The following is a 23,044-nucleotide window of genomic DNA, read 5'->3' on the forward strand; positions in this document are numbered from 1 at the left end:
GAAATAAGACTTTCTCACAAAGAGGAACCAATAATTGTCAACAAAAAAATAAATAGTGAATAAGGGGATCATACCCCGAGCTTTAGTATGTTCATGTGGTACAAGGCATACACCAATTTCTTTTAAGCTCAATAAAATCGCGCAAAAATGAAAAACAAGAAGAAAGAAAAAAACTATACTAAACAATATCTTTTTAAAAAGAGTTTTAGTTTCTCTTTAAATCTCTCTCAACCCGTAAAAGAAGTGGAGGTAGTATAGAGAGGTTTTGGGCTGCGCCCTTTTTCCCCGACCCCTAGTTTGAAACTTGAAAATATGAAGGGGTTTTAGTCGAATAATCAAGTGAAGAGAACCCCCACAAAAAAAAGAGAAATGAGAAGAAACCCCAAAATTAAGTCCATATAGCCTAAACTTCTGTCTATATAAAGCTTAGCGGGCCTTATTTATAAAGGGAGAACTGAAACTTTCAGTTTTGGAATCTGGCGCGAAATTCATTTGGTCGCTCTGGTTTTCTTCTAGGGCTTGGAAGAATCTGAAAGAGAAAAAAACTTCCGTCTAGGGTTTCGTCAATGGCTTCCACACCTCCTCCTTCAAAGCGTCCGCGTAAGGACCAGAAAGAAATCGGTTCTGCTGATTCTTCTCTTAAGAAGAAATCTCCACTCGTGGTCTTTGCTCATGGCGCTGGAGCTTCCTCAACTTCCGAATGGATGATAAGGTTCTCGTTTCTTCTGTCTCTCTCTAACTCGATTTCTATCTAGTTTAGTTCGTTTTAGAGATTTTGGTTTGAATACTTATGAATTTACCTGCTTGAGTAAAATGAAAATGGTTCGAAAATTCTGATTTTGGTTTCTTGAATTGCTTAAGTAACTAAAAAAGTTGATTACTATGTTTGTAATTACTCTTTTAACACCAAGAAAACCAGTAGAGAAAGGTGGTAATATCTGATTCTTGAATGAATAAGGACACGTAAAGTTCTGTGAATTCTTGCAAATATTTAGATGCTCTGATATGATCTTTTTAAGTGCAAAGATATAAACCAATTTGTATTGATCCACATGAATTTGGCATAAGTTGGGTAGAGTATTCATAGTTATGTTTAAATTTTGAATTACGGGCCTTATTTCGCCAAATTCACTTGGGGTAACTACGAAGTAATACAATCAAATAAATAGCCCTAATAACGATTAACGCATAATCAAATGCTTGAATGATTGTAGAAGTTCACATGGTACCAAGCTGAGGTATTATTACAGAAAGTTGTATATATGCACTTGGGGTGATTCGATAAAGTAAGCAAGCAGAATCAAGCTTTAAATATTAATAAAAATTAAGTAATTAACCATGTTATCTTGTTAGGTATTTCTGGTAACGAGAGAGGTAACTAACCCTATTATCTTAGTAACTAACCCTGTTAACTTAGGCTTCATAGTTTTTACCTAACACTAGTCTGTCTGGGACTCTGGGGTCTAGGTATAATTTTATAAGCTTTTTACTGCTCCAAGTAATGACTTTGAAGCATAAAGCCATAAACATATCATTCATTTCTGTAGATCCCCTTTTCTACACATTTTTGATATTCTTGACTTAGTTTGTGGTATAGGAATGTTAATTTAAAAATATATTCATTCTCCAATTGAATATCTGCAGATGGAAAGAAATGATTGGCAATGCATTGGACGCTGTTGATGTAGTTACTTTCGATTATCCCTGTAAGCCATAATTGGTTTTCTATAGGAATTTGTGTAGATGATGCATGGAAATATAACTGAATGGATGTGCTATTTGTGGGTTGAATTCTTGGCAGACATCTCTGGTGGCAAGAAAAGAGCTCCTCCCAAGGCAGAGAAATTAGTAGAGTATCACTTGCATATTGTCAAAGAGGCAGTCGCTAAGTATCCTGGGCATCCATTGATTTTGGCAGGGAAGTCCATGGGTTCTAGGTGATTAATAAGCACCTTTCAATAGTTCTCGTACAAATTGCATTCTACTAGTAGAAGCTCAATGATTTTTTTCCTCTTTGGATTTATGTTGACAGAGTAAGCTGCATGGTAGCAGCAGAGGAAGACATTGACATTTCTGCCATAATTTGCTTGGGATATCCCTTAAAGGTTTTGTTTATTATATTTTTCTTGGTTCTTAGAAATATTAGATACCAAGCAACCTTTATGTATACTGGCTAAAAATACCCCTCCCAAGCGGGTTTGAATCTCTCGCATGTTTCTAATCTAGACCCTTTGTCTGGGATCCTCCGTCATACTAACCTGGTGTCAGCATGATCCTGACCCATAGTGGAAATATGAGACATGACCTTTCGCTTCAATTTTCGATTCTTACAAACATCTTTTTGAAACTCTTTTCTTGGAGGAAATATCATGGTTAACACCAACATATAATTATGTATATTCGTTTAGATGGAACTAGTTGGAAATTATTAGCGAACTTCTAACCCTGAATCGACAATCATCTGGATGATCCAATATATGGCTGTGGTTTGTGATCAATAGTCACAGCTTGACTTTCAATCTTTTCATGATCATCCGAATTGGTTCTGGCCGCTTTGCACCCTTAATGGCAAACAATAAGATATTTAATTTGGGCATTGTTTCAGGGAATGAATGGAGCTATACGAGACGAAACTTTGTTACATGTTACAAGTCCGATTATGTTTGTGCAGGTTTTGAAGTCTCTATCTGATTCATCTGTGTTATTTTCCTTCTCTGTTTTGTTTCAGCTGACCACCTAATTTCTTAAATAACTTAAATTGTTTCATAAGGGTGGCAGAGATGCACTATGCCCTATCGCAAAGCTGAATATTGTTCGGAGAAGGATGAAAAGTATCAATGAGTTGCATGTGGTTGAGGGTGGGGATCATTCCTTTCAGATTGGGAAGAAGTATCTAGAGTCAAATGGATCAACTCAGGATAAAGATGAATACAACGCTGTTCAAGCAATCTCTGTTTTTGTTAAAAAGGTACTAGAAGAAAGCTGATGTGTTTCTTGTGCTAGTAAAGGGGAATGCTGTCGATATGGTACTTTGTCAATCTATAAGTTTTTGTTTCATTATCTTTTTTGTTACAAATATCTGTTACTGTTCTTCTGTTTGAATCATATACATGGAAGTTCTGTAGAATAGCTTGGGATCTTGTATATAGTGTTGGCTTCTTTGTCAGTTTAAAAATGTAGCAGAAAAGGGAAGAGATGATGGTTGAATCACCTGTTTTTAATCTAAATTTATTACAGTTCAATAGTCTGATGGCCAAAACAGTTCATATAACTGTTGATTGTAAACCTCTCTCCGCTAGATTTGAGTCACATCGATGTAAACCGGTAGGCCAAATTATGTGTACTATGATCTATGCAGTCTGATAACTGCCCAGGTAGCCTGAATTGATCAACAGACATTCCAAAACATAATGAGATAGAGAGAGATTGTTCCATTTTCAGTTCCAGTCAGTTTCTTATCTTAATGCTTGGTTGGTTCTTAGATACGGGGGTTTCAATAGCATGTGTTTTTTGCCGGATCAGTCAGATAGTCATCTGGTTCTTAACTTTTTTTTAAGGCTTGTTGGAGATCAGTTATAATACTGGAGGAGGTATTTATTTCTCAACCACTGAATCAGGTCATTTTGTTTGGTATGATCAGGTAGTCTAGTGCCAAAATTTTTTGGCCACCACCAATTTGGCCAGTACTGGTCATTAAGTTGTCTATGCGAACACTAGTTTTGGCGGCTATCATACTTTCTATCGGAGACTTATCAGTAGCCACAAAGACGAATATTTGAATCTATTTTTACCCGTTTGGGTAGGAGTTGATCTACCACTGTGAAACCTAAGCTTCAACATTTGCTAGTTTGTTCCTCTCCCCCTTTGGGGGTCATTCCCACTATGGATTTCAAGATTTCGAAGGATCTTGTCTTATGTTATTACTCGTAAATAAATACTTATTTATTAATTGTTAATTATGTAGTTGCATGTACACACCATGTCTTTTACCGATAGAGGTTGAGCTGCTGACTTTCAAGACCGCTACTTCGTTTTAAGATAATAAAGTATATGACCTTGTACGACTCTTATTCTTCATACACCTGTGTAGTGGTGTTTCTTTTTCTCTTGTTTCTGCAACCATGGAAAGTAAAAGAAAATAGAACCCATCAAAATAGATTAGGCGAAAGAGGAAAATTGCATCTTTACAAATTATTATTGAGTTGGGTTTGGTTTGAAACATATAGTTGACACCTCAGAAAACAAGGGGTATAGCTTCGGTCTGAGAACTTTTTCACCTGTCAACCTTTGCGCTTAGGCGCGCCTGTGCGTCTGTTTTGACAACCTAGCATGCATTTATACAGGATTCATGTGGATATGAGTATTCCACAAGTAAAAAAAAGTAAGTACCTTTTTCTCCTCTTGACATTCGTTCTCGCTTTCACTGCTACTACTAGTTCCACCATCTTTATCTATGTTCTTCTTCTTCTTGTTCTTTTCCTTCTTGTCATGAGTCTTCAATAAATTGCAGAAGTTGAAATGCCCGTGTTCGTTCTTCTTTGCATGTACCTCGTCGTTTTCCTTTTTCTTTGCAGCTCCAGAAGCAAGATTGTGTTTCTGATGCTCACCAGGAACACCACCGTTGATTTGTGGTTGTTGAGTTTGCTTAGAGTGGTGATGTAAATGCATGTGCTCTTTTATTCCTTTCATTACTTCCATAGTCTTCTCTTTCACCTTAGCTGCAGTATTTGGTTGATCATATTTTTGACTTGATTTAGGCTTATTATTAGCCTTTTCGCATGGCTTCTGAACTTGTTGTGATCGATGAGTAATTTGATCAGCTTCCAAATTGGGTTTTCGCATTTGAATTGAAGCCATGGTAGCTCTTGGTTTTATCGTTTTGCTAGTTTGGGTCTATATTTACACTATTTATAGGAAATGAATGAAATTCAGATTCTTTCACTGTCTTATTATTGTTATTATCTAACTTTGCATCTTTCTTTCTTTCTTTCTTTTAGGATGAGAAGAACAAAGGCATTTTTCTTTTAAGGACATGGTTCCTGTCTTTTTATCTCAATGACATGAACATATTCCCTTTAGGTTTTCATCAACTTGTGTTATTTTATCCCTAGTGGAAGTGCCACATTCGTCGGCACATGTGCATTTCAGTTAGGTGTAGAACTGCAAGCGCGGACCATAAAAAAGAACACGTGTTATCTTAGCTATGACTCTGGTAGATGTTCGATTGTGAAGCCTATGGTTTGCAGGTCGGCCCATGAAGGAGAGGAGCCTTAGTGAGGTGGGCTCTAGACAACGATTTCTGGTAGGTAGAAATCAAAAGAGTACAGTTTAATATAGTTCATGTGTCATTTGACGACTCGAGGGACAAATGTTGAAGCTCTGTCTCGTATTGCTAGTATAAAAATGAAGTTTTCTATAGGAGTTGTAAGAGACTTCAATATGTGAGCCTTTAGACTTCTTAGACTTGCTCGAACCAAATATAAATGAAAAACAAACTTGGTACGTTTTCTCTTTTCTTGTTAAGTTGTAGATAACGTTTAGACACTAGTAATGTTGATTATGACTAATTAAATAATCGAGTTAGAAGTTAGAACAACTCCACGTATAATCGGAAAAAATGAAAAGAAAATGATAATAAATTTGGTTTTCGTTCGAAAAATGTACTACATATATGAATGAAGGATGTACTACAGTACTAGTTAGTATTCATTTTATTCTTCATCATCTTCACAAAACATCAAAAAACTTTCAACCACACAAATCATTGGCAATGAAAATACTCAAATATCAAACCTCTAGATTCTACTACTTCATGAATATGAATATATGACCATGAATAACATAAAATAAGATCATCTTTCATATACATGTGTCATTTTCTTATTGCTTGAATGCCCATCTTTCTTTCCACGTCAGCCTCTCCTTCACCACTTCCACCCACCACTCAAACTTCTCATCTCATCTCTATCTACTCAAGAAATCAAAATTCTGATGGAATTTGGAGTTGGAGTTTTTCTGTCAGTTTTTTGAGAAACCCATAATCTCATTTAGTCATGCAATGGAAGTTCTTAATGCAGCAAGCTTAACTCCTGTTTCAGTTCTTTCTGATAGAAGAGCAGAACCCAAGAAGAATTTATCACTCCCTTCAATTTCTCTGCCCAATTTTTCAAAACCCACTGCTCTAAATTCTTCTTCTTCTTCATCAAAGTTTTCAGAGGTATTATCAAGGAGCTTTAATGGAGGTTTAGTAGCTTTATCTTCAATTTTTAGTGGTGGGTTTGCAAAAGCACTTACATATGAAGAAGCTTTAGAACTTTCTAACACTACTGCAACATCTGTGGGTAATGATTCTGATTTTGTTGATAATGCTATTAAGATTGTGACAGAAAACCCTGCTATTGTTATTGGTGGGTTTGCAATTTTAGGGCTACCATTAGTGTTATCTCAATTTTTTAACAAGAAACCCAAATCATTTGGTGTTGAGTCTGCTAAAAATGCTTACTCAAAGTTGGGTGAAGATGGTAATGCTCAATTGCTTGATATTAGGGGACTTAAGGATATTAGAGAAGTGGGTAGTCCTGATTTAAGAGGGTTGAAGAAAAAGACGGTTTCGATTGCCTATAAAGGCGAAGACAAGCCTGGGTTCTTGAAGAAGTTGGCTTTGAAGTTTAAGGATCCGGAGAATACTACATTGTTCATTCTTGATAAGTATACTTCTAAACCAAATAGTTATAGTTTTTTCTGTACTTAAGTTTTTGAATTATTTGTTACTTTTCTATAATAGATTGTTTGGTTCTTAATCAACACGATATAGTATCTAGAAAAAAGGTCGGAAAAACGATCAAAAGACCCAAACCAAAATCTATACGAATTCATATAGAAAAAAAAAAAGCAACAATATGGTGCCACAAGTTTGCTTTTCCATGATTTAAAGAATTCTGTTTTTGTAATTGGCCTTTTTATAGTTATATTATTATCTGTTTAAGAATTGTTATATTTTGTATTTTAAAAAATTGACAATTACAATGATTATCGTATCGTCTTTTTTCTGTCTTTTGGGCCGTTTTCCTACGCCATGTCTTTCTGAAGGAAAAAATAGTTATAACATCCATTTTTTCCCATTATATTGGATCCCAAAGTTGCTCAAATCCATTTATGTTATAACGGAATCTAGGTTTGATGGGAGCTCTGAACTAGTTGCTGAATTAGTAACTGTCAATGGCTTCAAAGCAGCTTATGCAATAAAAGATGGTGCAGAAGGACCTCGTGGATGGACGGTCTTCATATTTCCTCATCTTTGTTATTTAGTCTTTTCTCCTATTGAACATCAACACTTAAACTTTATGCTTTATTTGTATCTAATTCCTTTTGAAAATGAAATTTTATGATGCAGAATAGTGGTCTTCCTTGGATAGAACCTAAGAAGACATTTAGTTTTGATTTTTCGGGTTTAACAGATACACTTGGAGTATGTATCTCATTTCATTATATATATTTTGATTCTTTCAATTATACGTGTATATATATATATATATATGTATAATATATACATGAAATTCTTCGTTAACCTTAAACAAAATGGATATGACACAGGAGACTTCTGGTGCTTTGTCTGTCACCCTTGGACTAGCAGCAGCTACTGGATTAGGTCTATTGGCATTTACTGAGGTTGAAATCTGATAGTCAGGAGTTTATGTAAGTTCCCGTTAATATTTGTTTCACTAATCAGTGGTGTTATTTTTCGCAGGTAGAAACGATACTCCAACTTCTTGGTTCAGCTGCACTTGTCCAGCTTGTGAGTAAAAAACTTCTATTTGCCGAGGTAAGTCTCTCACTACTTTCAACTTCTTACCTTTTTGCTCTGTAATACTTGTTTTTGGTATTTTTGCCATGCCCAGAATTAGTGTCTGATAGTGTTAGGATAGTCGTAGTCACTTCAGTTGGTATAATGTGAGATTTCGTATATACATCTTGCATGTACTTGTACATAATTGTGTTAGGATCATAAAATACCACAATAGGTCAATTTTTATCTTTATAATGTAATAATAATTGATGAAAAGTAATGGTGATTGTAAAAACAAAGAACCCATAACCAAGACGCAAAATATATGTGCACGGCTATTTCATTTCAGTGTCCATTTTACATTAACTTGATCGAAGCATATACTTTATCCGTTTCAGCTAAGTTAATTGAAAACTCATATGAATTATTATTCTTCATTTGCTTTGTGCTGACAGGATCGAAAGCAGACTCTTCAATTAGTTGATGAGTTCTTGACCACAAAGGTTGCCCCAAAGGAGCTTGTTGGTGAGATAAAGGTACACGAGTTTGTCGCTTCAGAAGTTCGAATTCTCTTATTCAGAAACTATTTCGAGAACCCACTTCCACAACTACTTATAACCAAAATTCTGTTTTGTTTCTTGCACATTTCTGGAAATCGTAAATGTTAAACATATATTGTTACTCAATAATTTTTTCGCTGATAATTTAGGAAATTGGGTTGGCTCTTTTACCATCCACTGTCAATAAGAAGGCTCTACCAGCACCAACAAAGGAAACTCCTGATACTGGTGGTGCTGCTGATAATGTACTGAAATCTGAAAAAACCCCAGAGTTGACTCCTGAGCCAGCAGTAGAGGCAGCTGCTGAACCACCAGCCCTAGTTAACACGACCCCCTTAGCCGAAGTTAAAGAAGAATCATTTCCTACCTTGTCAAGGCCACTTTCTCCATATGCACAAGTAAGTCTCTTTCTTGAATTCTCTAGATATGTTTTTCCTTCTATAATGTATAATCAGTTTTAGCACTGAAATTCGAGCGAGTTAGGATAGTCTCAACTGTATACTTTCTAACCTCGGGTTCGGAAAATCTTCCTTATGGTTGTAGTAATAATTGCGAGTATAGTCCACATGGAGGAGGGTGAACTAGGAACCAAGAATATAATGTCTAGGTCTTCTCGACAAATTGGTTTTGAGTTGGATGACTACAAACTTAACATGGTATCAGAGATTCAGAGTTAGACCCACCCGTGATAGGGCTAAAAGCAATACGTGTTCCACGCCACCAGAAAAGAAAAAAATAAGTGTTAGGCTAAAAGAATGCCACACATGAGAGGACCCACATGTCTGAGAAATAATAAATTACTCTAATAAGATTAGACTCACTAAAGAAGACTAAAATGCATAATAACTTGCTATTTTGACTCCGAAAAACGTAACATCCAGATCATATCCACACCCACGTATATGCTTGAACACTTCCGGTGAAAATTGTATGTAAGACTAATAAGTCTAACGCGGGACGCCTAAATTTACTAATCTAATATGTATTAATTCATTATGTGCATTAACTTTTTGACTCGATTGGGTTGGTTTTCTTGTTCCGTCTATCCAATTCTAGTGAAGAATTTTCTGGCTTGCTTCATTGGTTGAGCCCCGACTCAGCAAGTGAACCCAACCCTAGTTCATGTCGATCACATCAGATATCTGTACCTATATCCCTAAGAAGTAACTCATAGTTAAAGCAATATATTGTTGCCATTTAATCTGATTATTTTCGAGCTGTTGTTTCTTCTTGATTCATTTTTGTGTTTTGAAGTTTGAACTGATCTGTCTGATGCTTGTGTTACTTATACAATTATGCAGTATCCGGATTTTAAACCACCAACATCTCCTTGCCCATCACAGCCATAAATCTCGTCTCGTTCTTGGGATTCACAGACTTCTGTTTGCAGCTGCTATTAGTCTATCTACAAAATGCCAGAGGTACACGGCAAGTTATCAAAATCATCTAGAAAATTCAGAAGCTTCAATCAGATGCTTTAACCTGATGAAAACAGTATAGAGAGTGTCCTTGTGTGCCAAGATCTTGCTAACTGTTCTTCATTTATCAGCAAATGAATTGCAACAATTTTTTTTTCTTTGGGTTATGTTTTTGGTTGATTGTTTTTTGTTGTAAATGTGTCATAAAACTAGTACAACCTGATGGTGCTTGTATTGTGAATTTCTTAATATACTCAAGTTTATGTCGGAGTCTCGTAGGAAAGAGCATTGTCTACATTCAAATGATCTTTGTTTTCATTAACTTAGACGAAATCAATTGTCATCGATTTTTTCTTTTGGAAGGTTAGCATGACTTTTAAAGAAAAGCGAGAACCTTAGCATATATGCATAATAGAAATCCCAAATCTCCTAAATAAGAAACACCACGCATTAAACAATTCTCCGTTTTTTTTTTTTCAATTTTCTTCATATAATAAAAGATCACCGTCTAGACTCTTATTCAGTTGGGTTAGTAATAAGTTAATGATAATAAAACATAAGTGGTAGTTACTCATTAGTTGTTTTACGTTCTTATTTTGTTAAAATATTAGTAGTTGTCTACTAACACTTTTTCTGTGATAAAAACTCACCTTTTTCTAATGGTTAACACTCATAGTTTATGAATATACTACACAACCACCTATAAATACACACTTGTACATATATCATTTGGACAGTCTTCTTACTCTTCTCCATGAAGTTAAAATTAATATTATATATATATTTCATATTTCATAGAATAAGGTTAGATATTGGAGTAAACCAGATTTATACTTGAAGTTAGATTCTTTTCATCACAAACTTTTATATGGATAATGTGCTCTCGTCTCTAAATCTAATCATTTTTCACAACAAACTCCATTGTACAAAAAGTACAAAATTTTATAGTGAAATCACTTCCTCCTGTTGGAAATGAAGATTGGTCGTTCGATTCACGATTTTCAACAATACAAAAATCTTTTATATAGAAAAAGTTGATTTGAAGTGATGGAAGACAATTGTCTAAAGTTTTTCCATTCAGATTCTCCACTGCATAAGCAATATCTTCAGAGTTTTGAAAGTTAACAAAATCGAATCCATTTTCCAGTTGCATCTCTCATTACCATTGAACTAGTGGTGGGAGCATAAACTCCAAAAACATTCTCAAGATCCGCATCATTTGTTGTTTTAGATAAATTTGTAGCTTCCTCATGATCAAATTGTACGAATCCATAATGACCATTGACATCAGATACCACCAGTACCAAAAGTGAAAAAGTTATCGTGCAATGGATTGTTATCTATCCAAGTGTCCAAATTCTTAATAGATACATTAGCAAGACCACTTTTTGGCATACTAGGATTAGATATTGGAGTAAACCAGATTTACCCTTAAAGTTAGTTTCTTTTCATCACAAACTTTTCTGTTGGGTTTACTAAATTTTCAAGGAATTTTACTTCAAGAAATTACATGTGAAACCAAAATATTCAACAAGATGAAAAACTCACTTAATAATTCTCCGAAGGAAAGGATGACTTTTTTTTTCTTTTAAATGAATCTTGACGTAATTTTAAATGAATCTTGATGTTAGTTCATATGAGCGGACTTATGATCTTGATCAATATTTTGAGCTAGCGAGAAAGATGAAGTATTCTTAATTATCTATGGTTTCAAAGAAATTAAAAGAAATGTGAACACTCACTGGAAGGGTGAACGGTTATTATGGTCCCAAACCACATGTGGAAACAAATTTTTTTTTAATTTAAACCCTCAATTAGACCCGTAAGCATGAAATATTTGGACTAACTACTGAAATATTATCCTACGTAGATCTTTTCAACTTAGAAGAGGTTAAAATCATGGGCCGATAACTCTTTGATAGAGAGAAAAGATGAATGTTGTCCTCAAAGACTACATTGCCTCTTTGCACGATGCCTCTAGGGAGACTGCCTTTAACAACAAACAAAATATGAGTAACATTTTTTTTCATTTCAACAAAAAAAAAAAAAACAAAAAAAAGAGTAACATTTTTTTTCTATTTTCCGTCTCTCTTTTAGTTATACGGACCTCTCTATCTCTCTCCAGCGTTATTTCCCCCCTACTCAACAAAAAAGAAAAGAAAAGGGAGCAGCAAAGCATGGCGAAAGGGGAAGGGAGAAGAAACTCAAACCTTAATATTGCCGTCATTCATCCCGATCTCGGAATAGGTGTTTCTCTTCATTATTATTTTTATACTCTTCGTGGATTAGTTAGTCATTTCTCTTCTCCAATATCTTCAATTCAAATCTAAATTTTCAATTGAAACTGGATTTCATTTTAATTTTGAAAGTGGTTTTGATAATTTTCTTTGTTTTATTAAACCCTAGAATTTTGATTATGTTTATAGGTGGAGCTGAAAGGTTAATTGTTGATGCAGCTGTTGAACTTGCTTCTCATGGTCATAATGTTCGTATTTTCACTTCACACCACGACACAAATAGATGTTTCGAGGAAACCCTTTCTGGTATAAAACTGAAAACTTTTTCCGTATTCATTTTAGAATTTTAGGGGCTTCTATTAAATCAAAATAGCAATCCTTTCTGGTTTATTTCTTGAATTAATTAATAATAATTCGGAGCACGTTTCCCTTCGTCACCGGAAAAGCAAATACAAAGGCTTTAACGTTTCCGCCCAGAAAGAAAACATAAAAATAGTTGAATAAAAATTTCAGTGATAAATAACATGTTAGTTTTGTTGGTAGAAATCTTGTCATTTCGGTTAGTTACGCTAGGTTAAGGAAGCAGAACTAGTTATGTATCTTAATTCCCAGACAGGTCATGGAAAAACTTGTTTCTGTAGAAGATATATGATTACGGAGGTGTTTATTGTTTCAATAAACAATTGTCGAGATTTATTATTGTGAGCTGGTTATTAGAATCAAACGGCGTAAAATTGTGTCTATCTAATGTTTCAACTTTCAAGTCAAACTCTATAGCTCATATGAACAAATTCTGAATGTGCCTACTACATGTGCAGACAACATAATATGTCTGCTTACATATGTATGTATGTATATATATATATATATGCTGCTTTCTTTTTCTATCACATTTCAATGTATATTTGTTTTCAGGTATATTTCCAGTGACAGTATATGGTGCTTTTCTACCCCGGCATATTTTCTACCATTTCCATGCAGTATGTGCATATTTGAGGTGCATCTTTGTTGCTCTATGTGTGCTATTTATGTGGCCATCCTTTGATGTCGTATTGGTTGACCAAGTCTCTGTCGTCGTTCCCTTGATGAAAACTAAGAAGTCAACGAAAGTAACCCCTTATTCTTTTTGTCTAAATTGAGTTTAGAGTGAGACTAGCATGGACAGAGGTTTTAACGTACACTGCAAACTCTCTCTCCAGGTTCTATTCTATTGTCATTTTCCAGATTTGTTGCTGGCACAACATTCTTCTATCCTAAGGAGGATATATCGTAGACCAATCGACATGCTTGAAGAAACAACTACAGGTCTGGCTTATCCCCTTATTTTTTAATCTTAATATGAATAGAGTCATTAGCTCTAGATATACTAGTCTCTGTCATTTGACAAGTTAACTAGTTTCTCTAACGACTTTACCTTCAAAATCTACAGGGATGGCAGATCTTATTCTTGTTAATAGCAGATTCACCGCTTCCACTTTTGCCGCTACATTTAAATCTCTTGATGCGAAAAGAATTCGACCTGCTATTCTTTACCCGGCAGTCAATGTGGAACAATTTGATATACCTTCTGCTTATAAGTAACCAACATGCTTGTATATCTCTTTGTATCTTTATTCTTTTAAGCATGAAATTATACAAGGACGATTCTAACTCTTTTGGGTTTAACTCAGACTCTTTTTTCATTTTTATAGCTTGAATGTCCTATCTATCAACCGTTACGAACGGAAAAAGAACATTGAATTGGCAATTTCATCATTTGCGATGCTCCATGCCCATGAAGCAGATGTTCTTAATGGTCAGGACTTGTCAAAGGCTTCTCTGACTGTTGTGGGTAAACTGTTTTTCCTTCTTTTACCTACTCATATGCCAAATTCAAGTATTACATTTGATATTTAGGGGTATGAATATATAGCCCAAGGTTGTAACATACTAAACTCTTTTCTAGTAGCTGGTGATGTCTCAGACCGACCAGTTTAACGTTCTTGTTAGTGATTTTACTTGTTCACTATTTATTCTGACCATTACAACCTGCTTCTTTTACTATGCCGGTTCATAATATGAAATATGCTCTGGTTTTTTATCAAGACGATGAATTATGATCTACCGGTTATTTCAGGTGGATTTGATAATCGTCTCCGTGAAAATGTGGAGTATCTGGAGGAACTTAAGAGCTTAGCAGAAAAGGAAGGGGTATCAAATCGTGTGAACTTCATTACCTCCTGCACGACAGCGGAAAGAAACACACTCCTCTCACAGTGCTTATGTGTGCTTTATACTCCTAAGGTATCTCTCTATCTCTATTTCTCTTATCTAGGTGTTTTAGATGATTCAAACAAATATGCAGTGACTCGACTGCATAGTGGCCTGTGGCCGTTATGACTGAAAAAAGTACATTTCTATGGAGACAAGGTATCGCCAAAAGATGGTCTTAATCAATGTTTCCTGGTACGCGGATCTCTCTGTCACGTAGTACGGGTAAGCGGTACGCTACCATGTGAGTAACCGGCACGCTAGGGGTATACATCTTCGCTAGGGTATTTTCTGTTACAGTACATTTTGGAGATTTTGTCAAGCCAAAATGTACACTCCATGACGCATATATAATAGATACACCAACTTTCAGACATTTTATCTCCACAAGATATAAAATCTTAACTAGTTAAATAAGAAAATCTTGTAGTTAACTACTTAACTAGTCGAGCTTATAGATTATTATAAAGGAACTGGTTTATTTAAGACAGAGAATTCTAGTGTGCCACCTTTTGAGTACTGGAACGTGACTAGACCAAAAAGGTTTATGAGTATTCAGCTACACGGTGCTGAAGATGGATAGAGTATCTGGTAATATTGATTATTGATCCCAACTGTAACAGTTTTTTCCGTTATTTAAAGATCTCATTTTTTCCATTGAGGCAATTACACCGTTATAGCAGGCTAGCAGCTGTAGTAAACCAATAAATAACTGGTATATGTTTCATAAAAGTTTATGTATATTTTGAACCTGTACAAATGTTTTGTTTGTGACTTTGTTCTTATTAAGAGTTGAAGAAATGAATGAGACCAGTGGGGTTTGTAAAGCGTGTCTCTTTCTCAAAGTGTAATGCTTAACTCATGTAGGATGAACACTTTGGAATCGTTCCTTTGGAAGCAATGGCAGCGCAAAAGCCCGTTATTGCATGCAATACTGGAGGCCCGGTCGAGACTGTGATAGATGGGGTGACAGGGTTCCTCTGTGAATCAACTCCGCAAGAGTTCTCCTTAGCTATTACAAAACTCATTAACAATCCAGGCATGGCAAAGCAAATGGGTGGAGAAGCACGGCGTCATGTCAGTGAATCATTTTCTACCAATATTTTCGGCCAACGGCTAAATCAATATATAACTGACATCGTCCGAAGAAAGAACGAGTAAAGAAGGTCTGATGGAGCCCATCACATCACAACCTTAAATCTCATCGTGCTTTAGAGATTCAGAAACTTCTGAAGCTAACTTAGATGCTTTAAGCTGATGAAATCAATATAGAGTGTCACTGTGTGCCAATATCTTGTTAAGTGTTCTTGAATCACCAACAAATGAATTGCTACATTTTTTTGTTCTTAGGTTATACTTTTGGTTGATTTTTATTTTGTTGCCATAAATTAGTTATCAAACTGGTAAATATGTGGTGGTGCTTGTACAGGTGAATTTATTGATATATCAACAGGTATCATGGAGTTAGCTATTTTCTCTTCTTAGGCAATTTAAACTATTTGTTGTTGGGCCAATAGCATTTTTCTTCTATTATTTCATTTAATTCATGTTTCATTTGAGTAACAATTCATCATTTGTTTACTTGCAACACTTTTTATATGATAAAGGTTCACCTATTTTAACCTAACATTCTTGCTTTGTGAATGTATTACACAAAGGGCTTCGCCATACACTTATAAAATATATATGGATACTTATTTATTACTTACCTCAATGAAATTGCGGATTAATATATTATATTTGGCTTACAGATTTGGATGTTGGAGTAAACTAAAAAGAAGATGTTATAATGTTCTTTTAAGGTTAATTTTTAAGTAAAAAATTATTGTGCCTCCAAATTATTGTATTACAAAGAGTTCAAACCATGAAACTCAACTTTTTGTCAAACCATAAAACTCAAACTTTTTGAATATTGGTAGTATAATTTTGAGTCTTGATGTTTATTTTTTTTTTAATGTTGATGTTAGTTATATGATTGGAGAACTTAAATTTTTAGTAAGCGACCGTTACTACGGAACTCAAACTTCTTTTTTCTTAATAAAATCATCACCATCACCAACAATATCAACATTTCTAAACCTTATTTCCTCCATAAATTCTCCTAAAAAATGTTGATCTTGCTATTTATGTAGGTGATTTATGAACCAATTAGGAGTTTTTTTTCTCCTATTATAGACTTCATGGGATCACTTTTGTTCGAATTAGGAAGTTATTAGTACTCATTTCCTTTTTAATCTTTGAAACAATAGTAAAAACTTACAAAAATAAAAATTTAAAAACTAAACGATGTTCTCTTCTCTTCTATGAATCAGTAGTGTCATTGTGTGTATCTTACGTGTTCTTGAATCATCAGCAAATGAATTACTACCTTTTTACTTCTTTGGATTATATTTTAGGTTGATGGTATTTTGGTGTCATAAAATAGTTATCAAACTAGTAAAAATATGGTTGTGCTTGTATTGTGCATTTATTGATATATAAACAATCATCATAACTTAGCAAATGCCATTTAGACTATCTACTATCGAACAAAATGACATTTTCCTTCTCTTATTTGTTAAGTAGATAGTTCGTATTTCATTTGAGTAACATTTGATTAATTTGTTTACTTGCAACACTTTTTGTACGATGGAGGCTCTCAACTATTTTATGTGTATCATATTTTACTTTGTGAACAATATTAATAGCGTACGGAGGATAGCCCGATCTGATTTTTTTTTTTTTTGTTGAACTAAGCCCGATCTGATTAGATAACGAACCAGAACCACCTCATTAGGTCGTATGTATAAACTTTATGCTGGTTATATGTGCAATATCCAGATTCTAAACCAGGAACACTACCTCTTTGCCAATCTCAACCTCAAATATATTCTCCTTTTTGGGTGCACAAAATCGAAGTCTCCACGTAAAAGAAGTTGTATGACGACGAGGATTATATGTATGTACAACCTATAATTAGAATGTAAGAGCAAATTATGTATTTGACAGTTTTTTTTTAGACAAACCACCATCTTTTTGGGAAAACTTTCATTTGGAGGAATTTTCTCATTCAGATCCTCTTTCTATTAGAGAGGAAGAAAATGGATAGTTTGAGCTCGATTTCTTGTGAAAAGATCGATCAAATTGTGAATTGGGTGGGATGTAGTCTTGCTTCAACTTTTTTTGCTTCTATACAGAGGTGCTCTTGCGTTAATCTTACCACCTCAGACTTTGATGACGACGATGATATAGAAGAATCCAAACCAGTCATTTTCGATGAAGAACCAGATACCCTCCCCATTTAATCTCAAGATATTTAATACTAATTTCTCTTTTACTTTTTCATTGGTAATTAAAGATAATACTAATTGATATTTCAAGTTCCCAACCAACCTTTTTTCTATTCCCTTGTTCAAAATTTCTTCTAATTTTATTGTGAACCAAATTAAGTTAATCAAAGATTGTTAGTTTTGTGATTTTATGCAGAAGAAAATAAAAAATTGAGATGATCTGCTACAAAAAAGAAAGGCACTTCTGTATGTTTTACGTTTAGATTCATAATTAGCTTTAAATGATTGCTTTTTAATATAGAAAATCATTAGAGCCGATTGCTTTACTTTTTAATTAGGTGTGTTTTAATTAAGATTCATGCTAAACCAATTTTCCATTTGATAATAAATGGCTGTCTGCCTGTCCAGATTCAACTGGAAACAATTAACCTCATTTTTCTTCTTGAATGCATGTACTCTCTTGTATTTGAGCCCTATCCTAAAACAAATTTCAATATAGTAATTTTAATGTAATTGTGGATTGGTAGTTATTAGTTATATTTGCATACATGTGTATCGTATTTTGGAGTACCTAAGAAAGAAATCAAAAGAGTTTAACATTACAAGGTTTGATAAATCTGACTCAACAATATGTTGTTAGGAGGGAGCATTATCAAGCCAACACACCCTCGGTTGGAGTGTAAGAAAGTTGAGGGTTCGAGGTACGCTGACAATTCAGTAGTTCTCTTACTTCCAACACTGGTTATATGATGAGACTCAACTACTTCAAGTGTAACATTCTTATTTTGTGATTATCTTCCATACACAACCCTTTATATACATCTATAATATACATGGTTAATCATTTATTACTTATTTAACGAAGTTAAAGTTCATGATATATATATATAGATTTTGGTGTATAAATTTTGGATATTGGAGTAAACTAAAAAAAAATGTGTTATGAGGGGGCTCTAGGCTTGAGCTTGAACAGAATTTCGGATGGAGGAAAGCCGGATCTGATACAATGAAACCACCTAATTAGTTATTATTTATACATTTTGAGTTGACATACAATTTGAATTAGTGAGTGGATCGAGTCTTCAAATATATTCTCAATCTTTTAAGGAACGCCTATGACATCGATTTCCACTATTCAACTAAGCGATTTCTACAACTGGTTTGATCTTCTCTAGTAGGAAAATATGAAGATGTTTGAAGCTATTTATGTTCTGGATTAGCTAACTAATCTTTCTTAGACTTATTTTACTTTTTCTTTTGAGTTAATTCCTATATGGCCCCCTACTTTGTGACCAGCTTCCTTTATGGCCCCTTTTTTTTTCGTAAATTCAAATATGGCCCCCTATTTTCAAGTAAATGTCATTACTACCCTTCTTAATTCTAAATTTAAAACATTTAAAAAAAATTATTTCCACCTCACCCCTCTCTCTCTCATCTCTCTCTACAACTCACCCTTCTCTCTCTTTCCAACTCACCTCTCTCTCTCTACAACTCACCCCTCTCTCTCTTTCCAACTCACCTCTCTCTCTCTCCAACTCACCCCTCTCTCTCTCCAACTCACCTTCATCTTCTCCGATTGAAGTCGCCGGCCGGCGACTTCCAAAAAATAAAAATAAAAAAATTTCTCTCATCTCTCTCTGCCTCTAAAAATCCGGCGAAGGGAAACGTGAACAGACCAGATCTGGTCTGTTCACGGCTCCGGCGAAGGGAAACCCCCTTCGCCGAATTTTTAAAAGAGAGAGAGAGATGAGAGAATTTTTTTTTTTTTTTTTGGAAGTCGCCGGCCGGAAAAATCTCCGGCCGGCGATTTCAATCGGAGAAGATGAAGGTGAGTTGGAGAGAGAGAGGTGAGTTGGAAAGAGAGGTGATGTGGAGAGAGAGAGTTGACATGGAGAGAGATGTGTGGTGGAGAGGAAATGAGGTGAAATTATAATTTTATTTTTATTTTTAATTTTGAAAAAAGATTTAAAGGAAGGGTAGTTAGGACAATTACATCAAAAAAAGGGGCCATATTTAAATTTACGAAAAAAATGGGGCCATAAAGAAAGCTGGTCACAAAGTAAGGGGCCATATAGGAATTAACTCTTTTCTTTTTCAGATCTATCTCGTCATTTTTAGATCTACAGAAAAATCAAATGATTTAATATGTAATTGGGCCATTTATGAACTTGATGTGCCATTTTTAATGCAACACAATTAGGTTCTACAGAAAAATCAAATGATTTCTAGTTACTGTGGCTTCTCCTAATTATGAATTAAAGATATTGTAAGTTAAAGTTAGTTTTAATTCAAATAATCAAGCTTAACTAATGTGGTTTTATCCAAGTGTCACGGTCTCTCCATAATATTTTGGAGTGCTTAGAGAACAACAGACTATACCAATACAAGAGGTTTGAAAGATCTGACTCAACAATATGTTGTTAGGACTGAGCATTACCAACAGTAAAGCGCGATCTCTGTTTTTTTCTCTTACACCAAGAACATCTATGATTGATGCAGTATTCCGGTCTCGAAAAAGGAACCATTCCTTGCCCATCACAACCTTTAATATCGTCTTGTGTTTTAGATTCATAAACTTCAATTTTAGCTGGTGTTAGTCTGTCTACAAAATGCCAGAGTTACTCCACAAATTACCAAAATCTTTTGGAAAGTTATATGCTTTAGGCTGGTGAAATTAGTATAGTGTCATTGTGTGTTAATATTTTACTAACTGATTATACATCATCATCAAATGAAATGCTACATTTTTTTTTCTTTGGGTTATACTTATGGTTGGTTATTATGTTGTTGCATGAATTTGTTGTCAAAGTGGCAAAATTCTATTGGTTGTGTGGTGAGTTTATTGGTATATAAACAGTCTAGCTAGTCAGAATCTGACTCAACATTATGGCGTAGCCTAGTATAGCGACGGTTAACATGACTCAACATAGAATATGATTTTAGGAATGATACAGTATCTGATCTTTATTTTTCTGGTACACCCCTACGAGCATCTAAAATACATCGAATTGAAAACAATACACCGTGACATCCAACTCTATTATCTTATTCATTGATATCTCGGCGTAATCCCTTATTTTTGTTAGGCTTGTGATAACTTTTGTTAATTCATGGAGTACTTCATTTGAGTAACAATTCTTTATGTTTACTTGCAACACTTTTTACATGCTGGAGGTTCACATTTTTAAGTGTAACATTCTTACTTTGTGAATGTCTTACATATTACACAAATAGCTGCTACATACACACTTATATATATATGGATAATCATTTATTACTTATCGCAATGAACTTAAAGTCTATATATGTATATATATATATATATATATATATATATATATATATATATATATATATATATATATATATGTATGTTTAGGTATACAAATTTAGATATTGGGGTAAACTAAAAAGGTTATACTGTCATGACTTTTGAGTTGGGATAGAATTTGAATTATCCAGCTAGAGTAAAAACAGAGTGGTGTAGTAACTGGTGAAGGTGTAGAGTTTCAAGCACTTCTATCCTTTTTTTGGTTCTGTTTGGTTAATGCCCACACCAACCTTACTATAAATCTCTTCTCTAATATGTACTACCAATCTCTTCTCTAATATGTACACCTTTACCCTTCATTTTTTGTACTCCTTAATCATTTAGGTGGTATAGTGAAGACAATAAGGGATCACAAAACTCTACTCTAATCATCGCAAATCTCTCATGTCTCTCCTTGTCAATTCTTATGCAATTTTTATTGCTCTCATATTAATCTCTAACACAACTTTTTCTTAATTTTTTTGGTGCATAGATCTCTTTCTCTCCTCCACTCTCAAGCCTCTCATTCATTCTCTTGTGCAAATCTCTATCACATATGTCTCTTTAAACTCTAATTTGGATATTTGCATCGATCCTTTTAAACTCTGGCAAAATATTATCACAAATTTAACAACTTTCTTTTCACCGCTGTTATAGTCTATCTTTAAAATGCTAGAGATTCTCGACAAGTTACCAAAATCTTTTAGAAAGTAGTGAAGCTAAAAATTAGATGTTTTGAGCTTATAAAAATCAGTATTGAGTGTGATTGTGTGCTAATAATATTTCTTTGAACTCCAACTACGGGTTGTTGGCATAGCCTAATATCTCACTAACAGTTCTATTCTTGAATCATTATCAAATGAATTGTTATTTTTTTTTTATTTCTTCTTTAGGTTAAATCTTCCGTTGATTGTTATTATGAATTAGTTATCAAACTAGCAAAAGGAAGTTGGTGTCTGTATCAGGAGTTTATTGATATATAAACAATCATCATGACATAATAAAAAAAATTCTTGTGCTATTCCGACAAATTATTGTCGAACCCATTTATTTTGTTAAGCAGTTCATTCATTACTTCATTTGAGTAACAATACATTAGTTGTTAACTTTAAACACTTTTGCGTGTGACTGGGGTTCACCTATCTGAAGTGTGACATTCTTATTTTATTTTTATTTGAGTTAATTCCTATATGGCCCCCTACTTTGTGACCAGCTTCCTTTATGGCCCCCAAATTTCTGTAAATTCAAATATGGCCCTCTATTTTCATAGAAATGTCATAATTACCCTTCCCATTAATATATTTTCAAAATAAAATTAAAAACAAAAACCTAAATTCCACCTCACTTCCCTCTCCACCACTCATCTCTCTCCACGTCACCTCTCTATCCAACTCACCTCTCTCTCTCTCTCCAAGTCAACACTCTCATGAAGGTCGCCAGCCGGAAAATTTTCCGGCCGGCGACCTTCAAACTTAAAAAAAAAAAAAAAAAATTTCTTTTCACTCACCTCTCTCTCTCTCCAAGCAGCACTCTCATGAAGGTCGCCGGCCGGCGACCTTCAAACTTAAAAAAAAAAAATTTTGTTCGGTCTGTTGAAGAACAGACCAGATTCCGGCGAAGGGAAACCCCCTTCGCCGGAATTTTTAGAGAGAGAGAGAGATGAGTGAAAAAAAAAAAAAAAAAATTTTAAGTTTGAAGGTCGCCGGCTGGAAAATTTTCCTGCCGGCGACCTTCATGAGAGTGCTGCTTGGAGAGAGAGAGAGGTGAGTGAAAAAAAAAAAAAAAAATTTTAGTTTGAAGGTCACCGGCCGGAAATTTTCCGGCCGGCGACCTTCATGAAAGTGCTGACTTGGAGAGAGAGAGAGAGGTGAGTTGGATAGAGAGGTGACGTGGAGAGAGATGAGTGGTGGAGAGGGAAGTGAGGTGGAATTTAGGTTTTTGTTTTTAATTTTATTTTGAAAATATATTAATGAGAAGGGTAGTTATGACATTTCTATGAAAATAGGGGGCCATATTTGAATTTACAGAAATTTGAAGGCCATAAAGGAAGCTGGTCACAAAGTAGGGGGCCATATAGGAATTAACTCTTTTTATTTTTTTTGTTGAACTTAAGTGACATTCTTACTTTGTGAATATATTGCATCCATAGTTGTTCATACACTTATAAAATAGGGAAATGCTAAATGTACAAAGAACCTTTGACAAGATTCTTGA

General features: G+C 34.5%; 4 protein-coding genes and 1 long non-coding RNA gene across 8 annotated transcripts; 4 read left to right on the forward strand and 1 right to left on the reverse strand.

Moving 5' to 3' along the window:
- The first annotated feature begins 251 nt into the window (after nt 1-251).
- Nucleotides 252-3,127, forward strand: LOC147534745 (alpha/beta-Hydrolases superfamily protein). 2 transcript variants are annotated; one of them, XM_086650730.1, is made up of 6 exons: nt 252-712; nt 1,645-1,706; nt 1,802-1,937; nt 2,033-2,105; nt 2,606-2,671; nt 2,771-3,127. In XM_086650730.1, the coding sequence occupies exons 1-6, from the start codon at nt 567-569 to the stop codon at nt 2,984-2,986; spliced, it is 699 nt and encodes a 232-aa protein (XP_086506856.1). In that variant the 5' UTR covers nt 252-566; the 3' UTR covers nt 2,987-3,127. The 2 variants fall into 2 exon arrangements, with proteins under 2 accessions (XP_086506856.1, XP_086506858.1); XM_086650732.1 differs by having other exon boundaries at nt 448-712; nt 2,606-2,679.
- Nucleotides 3,128-3,927: 800 nt separating this feature from the next.
- On the reverse strand, nt 3,928-4,857 carry LOC147534746 (uncharacterized). The gene is made up of 2 exons (XM_086650733.1): nt 4,390-4,857; nt 3,928-4,113 (listed from the first exon to the last, which is right to left on the reverse strand). Exons 1-2 carry the CDS (start codon nt 4,855-4,857, stop codon nt 4,075-4,077), a joined length of 507 nt encoding a protein of 168 aa, XP_086506859.1. The 3' UTR covers nt 3,928-4,074.
- On the forward strand, nt 4,541-10,047 carry TROL (thylakoid rhodanese-like protein). The gene is made up of 8 exons (XM_086650729.1): nt 4,541-6,708; nt 7,175-7,277; nt 7,394-7,468; nt 7,594-7,668; nt 7,748-7,822; nt 8,242-8,322; nt 8,496-8,744; nt 9,648-10,047. Exons 1-8 carry the CDS (start codon nt 6,059-6,061, stop codon nt 9,693-9,695), a joined length of 1,356 nt encoding a protein of 451 aa, XP_086506855.1. The 5' UTR covers nt 4,541-6,058; the 3' UTR covers nt 9,696-10,047.
- Nucleotides 10,048-11,603: 1,556 nt separating this feature from the next.
- LOC147534748 (uncharacterized) lies at nt 11,604-15,722 on the forward strand. 3 transcript variants are annotated; one of them, XM_086650734.1, is made up of 9 exons: nt 11,604-11,777; nt 11,825-12,011; nt 12,191-12,307; nt 12,917-13,110; nt 13,201-13,306; nt 13,431-13,578; nt 13,693-13,832; nt 14,118-14,284; nt 15,119-15,722. In XM_086650734.1, exons 2-9 carry the CDS (start codon nt 11,942-11,944, stop codon nt 15,410-15,412), a joined length of 1,236 nt encoding a protein of 411 aa, XP_086506860.1. In that variant the 5' UTR covers nt 11,604-11,777; nt 11,825-11,941; the 3' UTR covers nt 15,413-15,722. The 3 variants fall into 3 exon arrangements, with proteins under 3 accessions (XP_086506860.1, XP_086506861.1, XP_086506862.1); XM_086650735.1 differs by having other exon boundaries at nt 11,624-12,011; XM_086650736.1 differs by lacking the exon at nt 11,604-11,777 and having other exon boundaries at nt 11,887-12,011; nt 12,221-12,307.
- Nucleotides 15,723-17,246: 1,524 nt separating this feature from the next.
- Nucleotides 17,247-18,400, forward strand: LOC147534749 (uncharacterized). Its single transcript, XR_015228324.1, has 2 exons — nt 17,247-17,758; nt 18,161-18,400. It is a non-coding gene; the product is annotated as an uncharacterized LOC147534749 (long non-coding RNA).
- Nucleotides 18,401-23,044: the final 4,644 nt, after the last annotated feature.

The sequence above is a fragment of the Eschscholzia californica genome, unplaced genomic scaffold (assembly GCF_041429995.1).
Source record: "Eschscholzia californica isolate CP2 unplaced genomic scaffold, dmEscCali1.0.p SCAF_6, whole genome shotgun sequence".
NCBI classification, from domain to species: Eukaryota; Viridiplantae; Streptophyta; class Magnoliopsida; order Ranunculales; family Papaveraceae; genus Eschscholzia; species Eschscholzia californica.

What these genes read in the sequence shown, in the direction of transcription:
- TROL (XM_086650729.1), top strand. Translation starts at nt 6,059, where the DNA reads ATGGAAGTTCTTAATGCAGCAAGCTTAACTCCTGTTTCAGTTCTTTCT. An exon ending in GTCTATTGGCATTTACTGAG is followed by an intron (nt 7,669 to 7,747) that starts GTTGAAATCTGA and finishes TATTTTTCGCAG; the next exon opens with GTAGAAACGATACTCCAACT. An exon ending in CACTTTCTCCATATGCACAA is followed by an intron (nt 8,745 to 9,647) that starts GTAAGTCTCTTT and finishes ACAATTATGCAG; the next exon opens with TATCCGGATTTTAAACCACC.
- LOC147534746 (XM_086650733.1), bottom strand. Translation starts at nt 4,857, where the DNA reads ATGGCTTCAATTCAAATGCGAAAACCCAATTTGGAAGCTGATCAAATT. An exon ending in AATGTCAAGAGGAGAAAAAG is followed by an intron (nt 4,114 to 4,389) that starts GTACTTACTTTT and finishes CCATGGTTGCAG; the next exon opens with AAACAAGAGAAAAAGAAACA.
- LOC147534748 (XM_086650735.1), top strand. Translation starts at nt 11,696, where the DNA reads ATGAATGTTGTCCTCAAAGACTACATTGCCTCTTTGCACGATGCCTCT. An exon ending in AAACTAAGAAGTCAACGAAA is followed by an intron (nt 13,111 to 13,200) that starts GTAACCCCTTAT and finishes CTCTCTCTCCAG; the next exon opens with GTTCTATTCTATTGTCATTT. An exon ending in GATATACCTTCTGCTTATAA is followed by an intron (nt 13,579 to 13,692) that starts GTAACCAACATG and finishes TCATTTTTATAG; the next exon opens with CTTGAATGTCCTATCTATCA.
- LOC147534745 (XM_086650730.1), top strand. Translation starts at nt 567, where the DNA reads ATGGCTTCCACACCTCCTCCTTCAAAGCGTCCGCGTAAGGACCAGAAA. An exon ending in ACTTCCGAATGGATGATAAG is followed by an intron (nt 713 to 1,644) that starts GTTCTCGTTTCT and finishes GAATATCTGCAG; the next exon opens with ATGGAAAGAAATGATTGGCA. An exon ending in GCTTGGGATATCCCTTAAAG is followed by an intron (nt 2,106 to 2,605) that starts GTTTTGTTTATT and finishes GCATTGTTTCAG; the next exon opens with GGAATGAATGGAGCTATACG.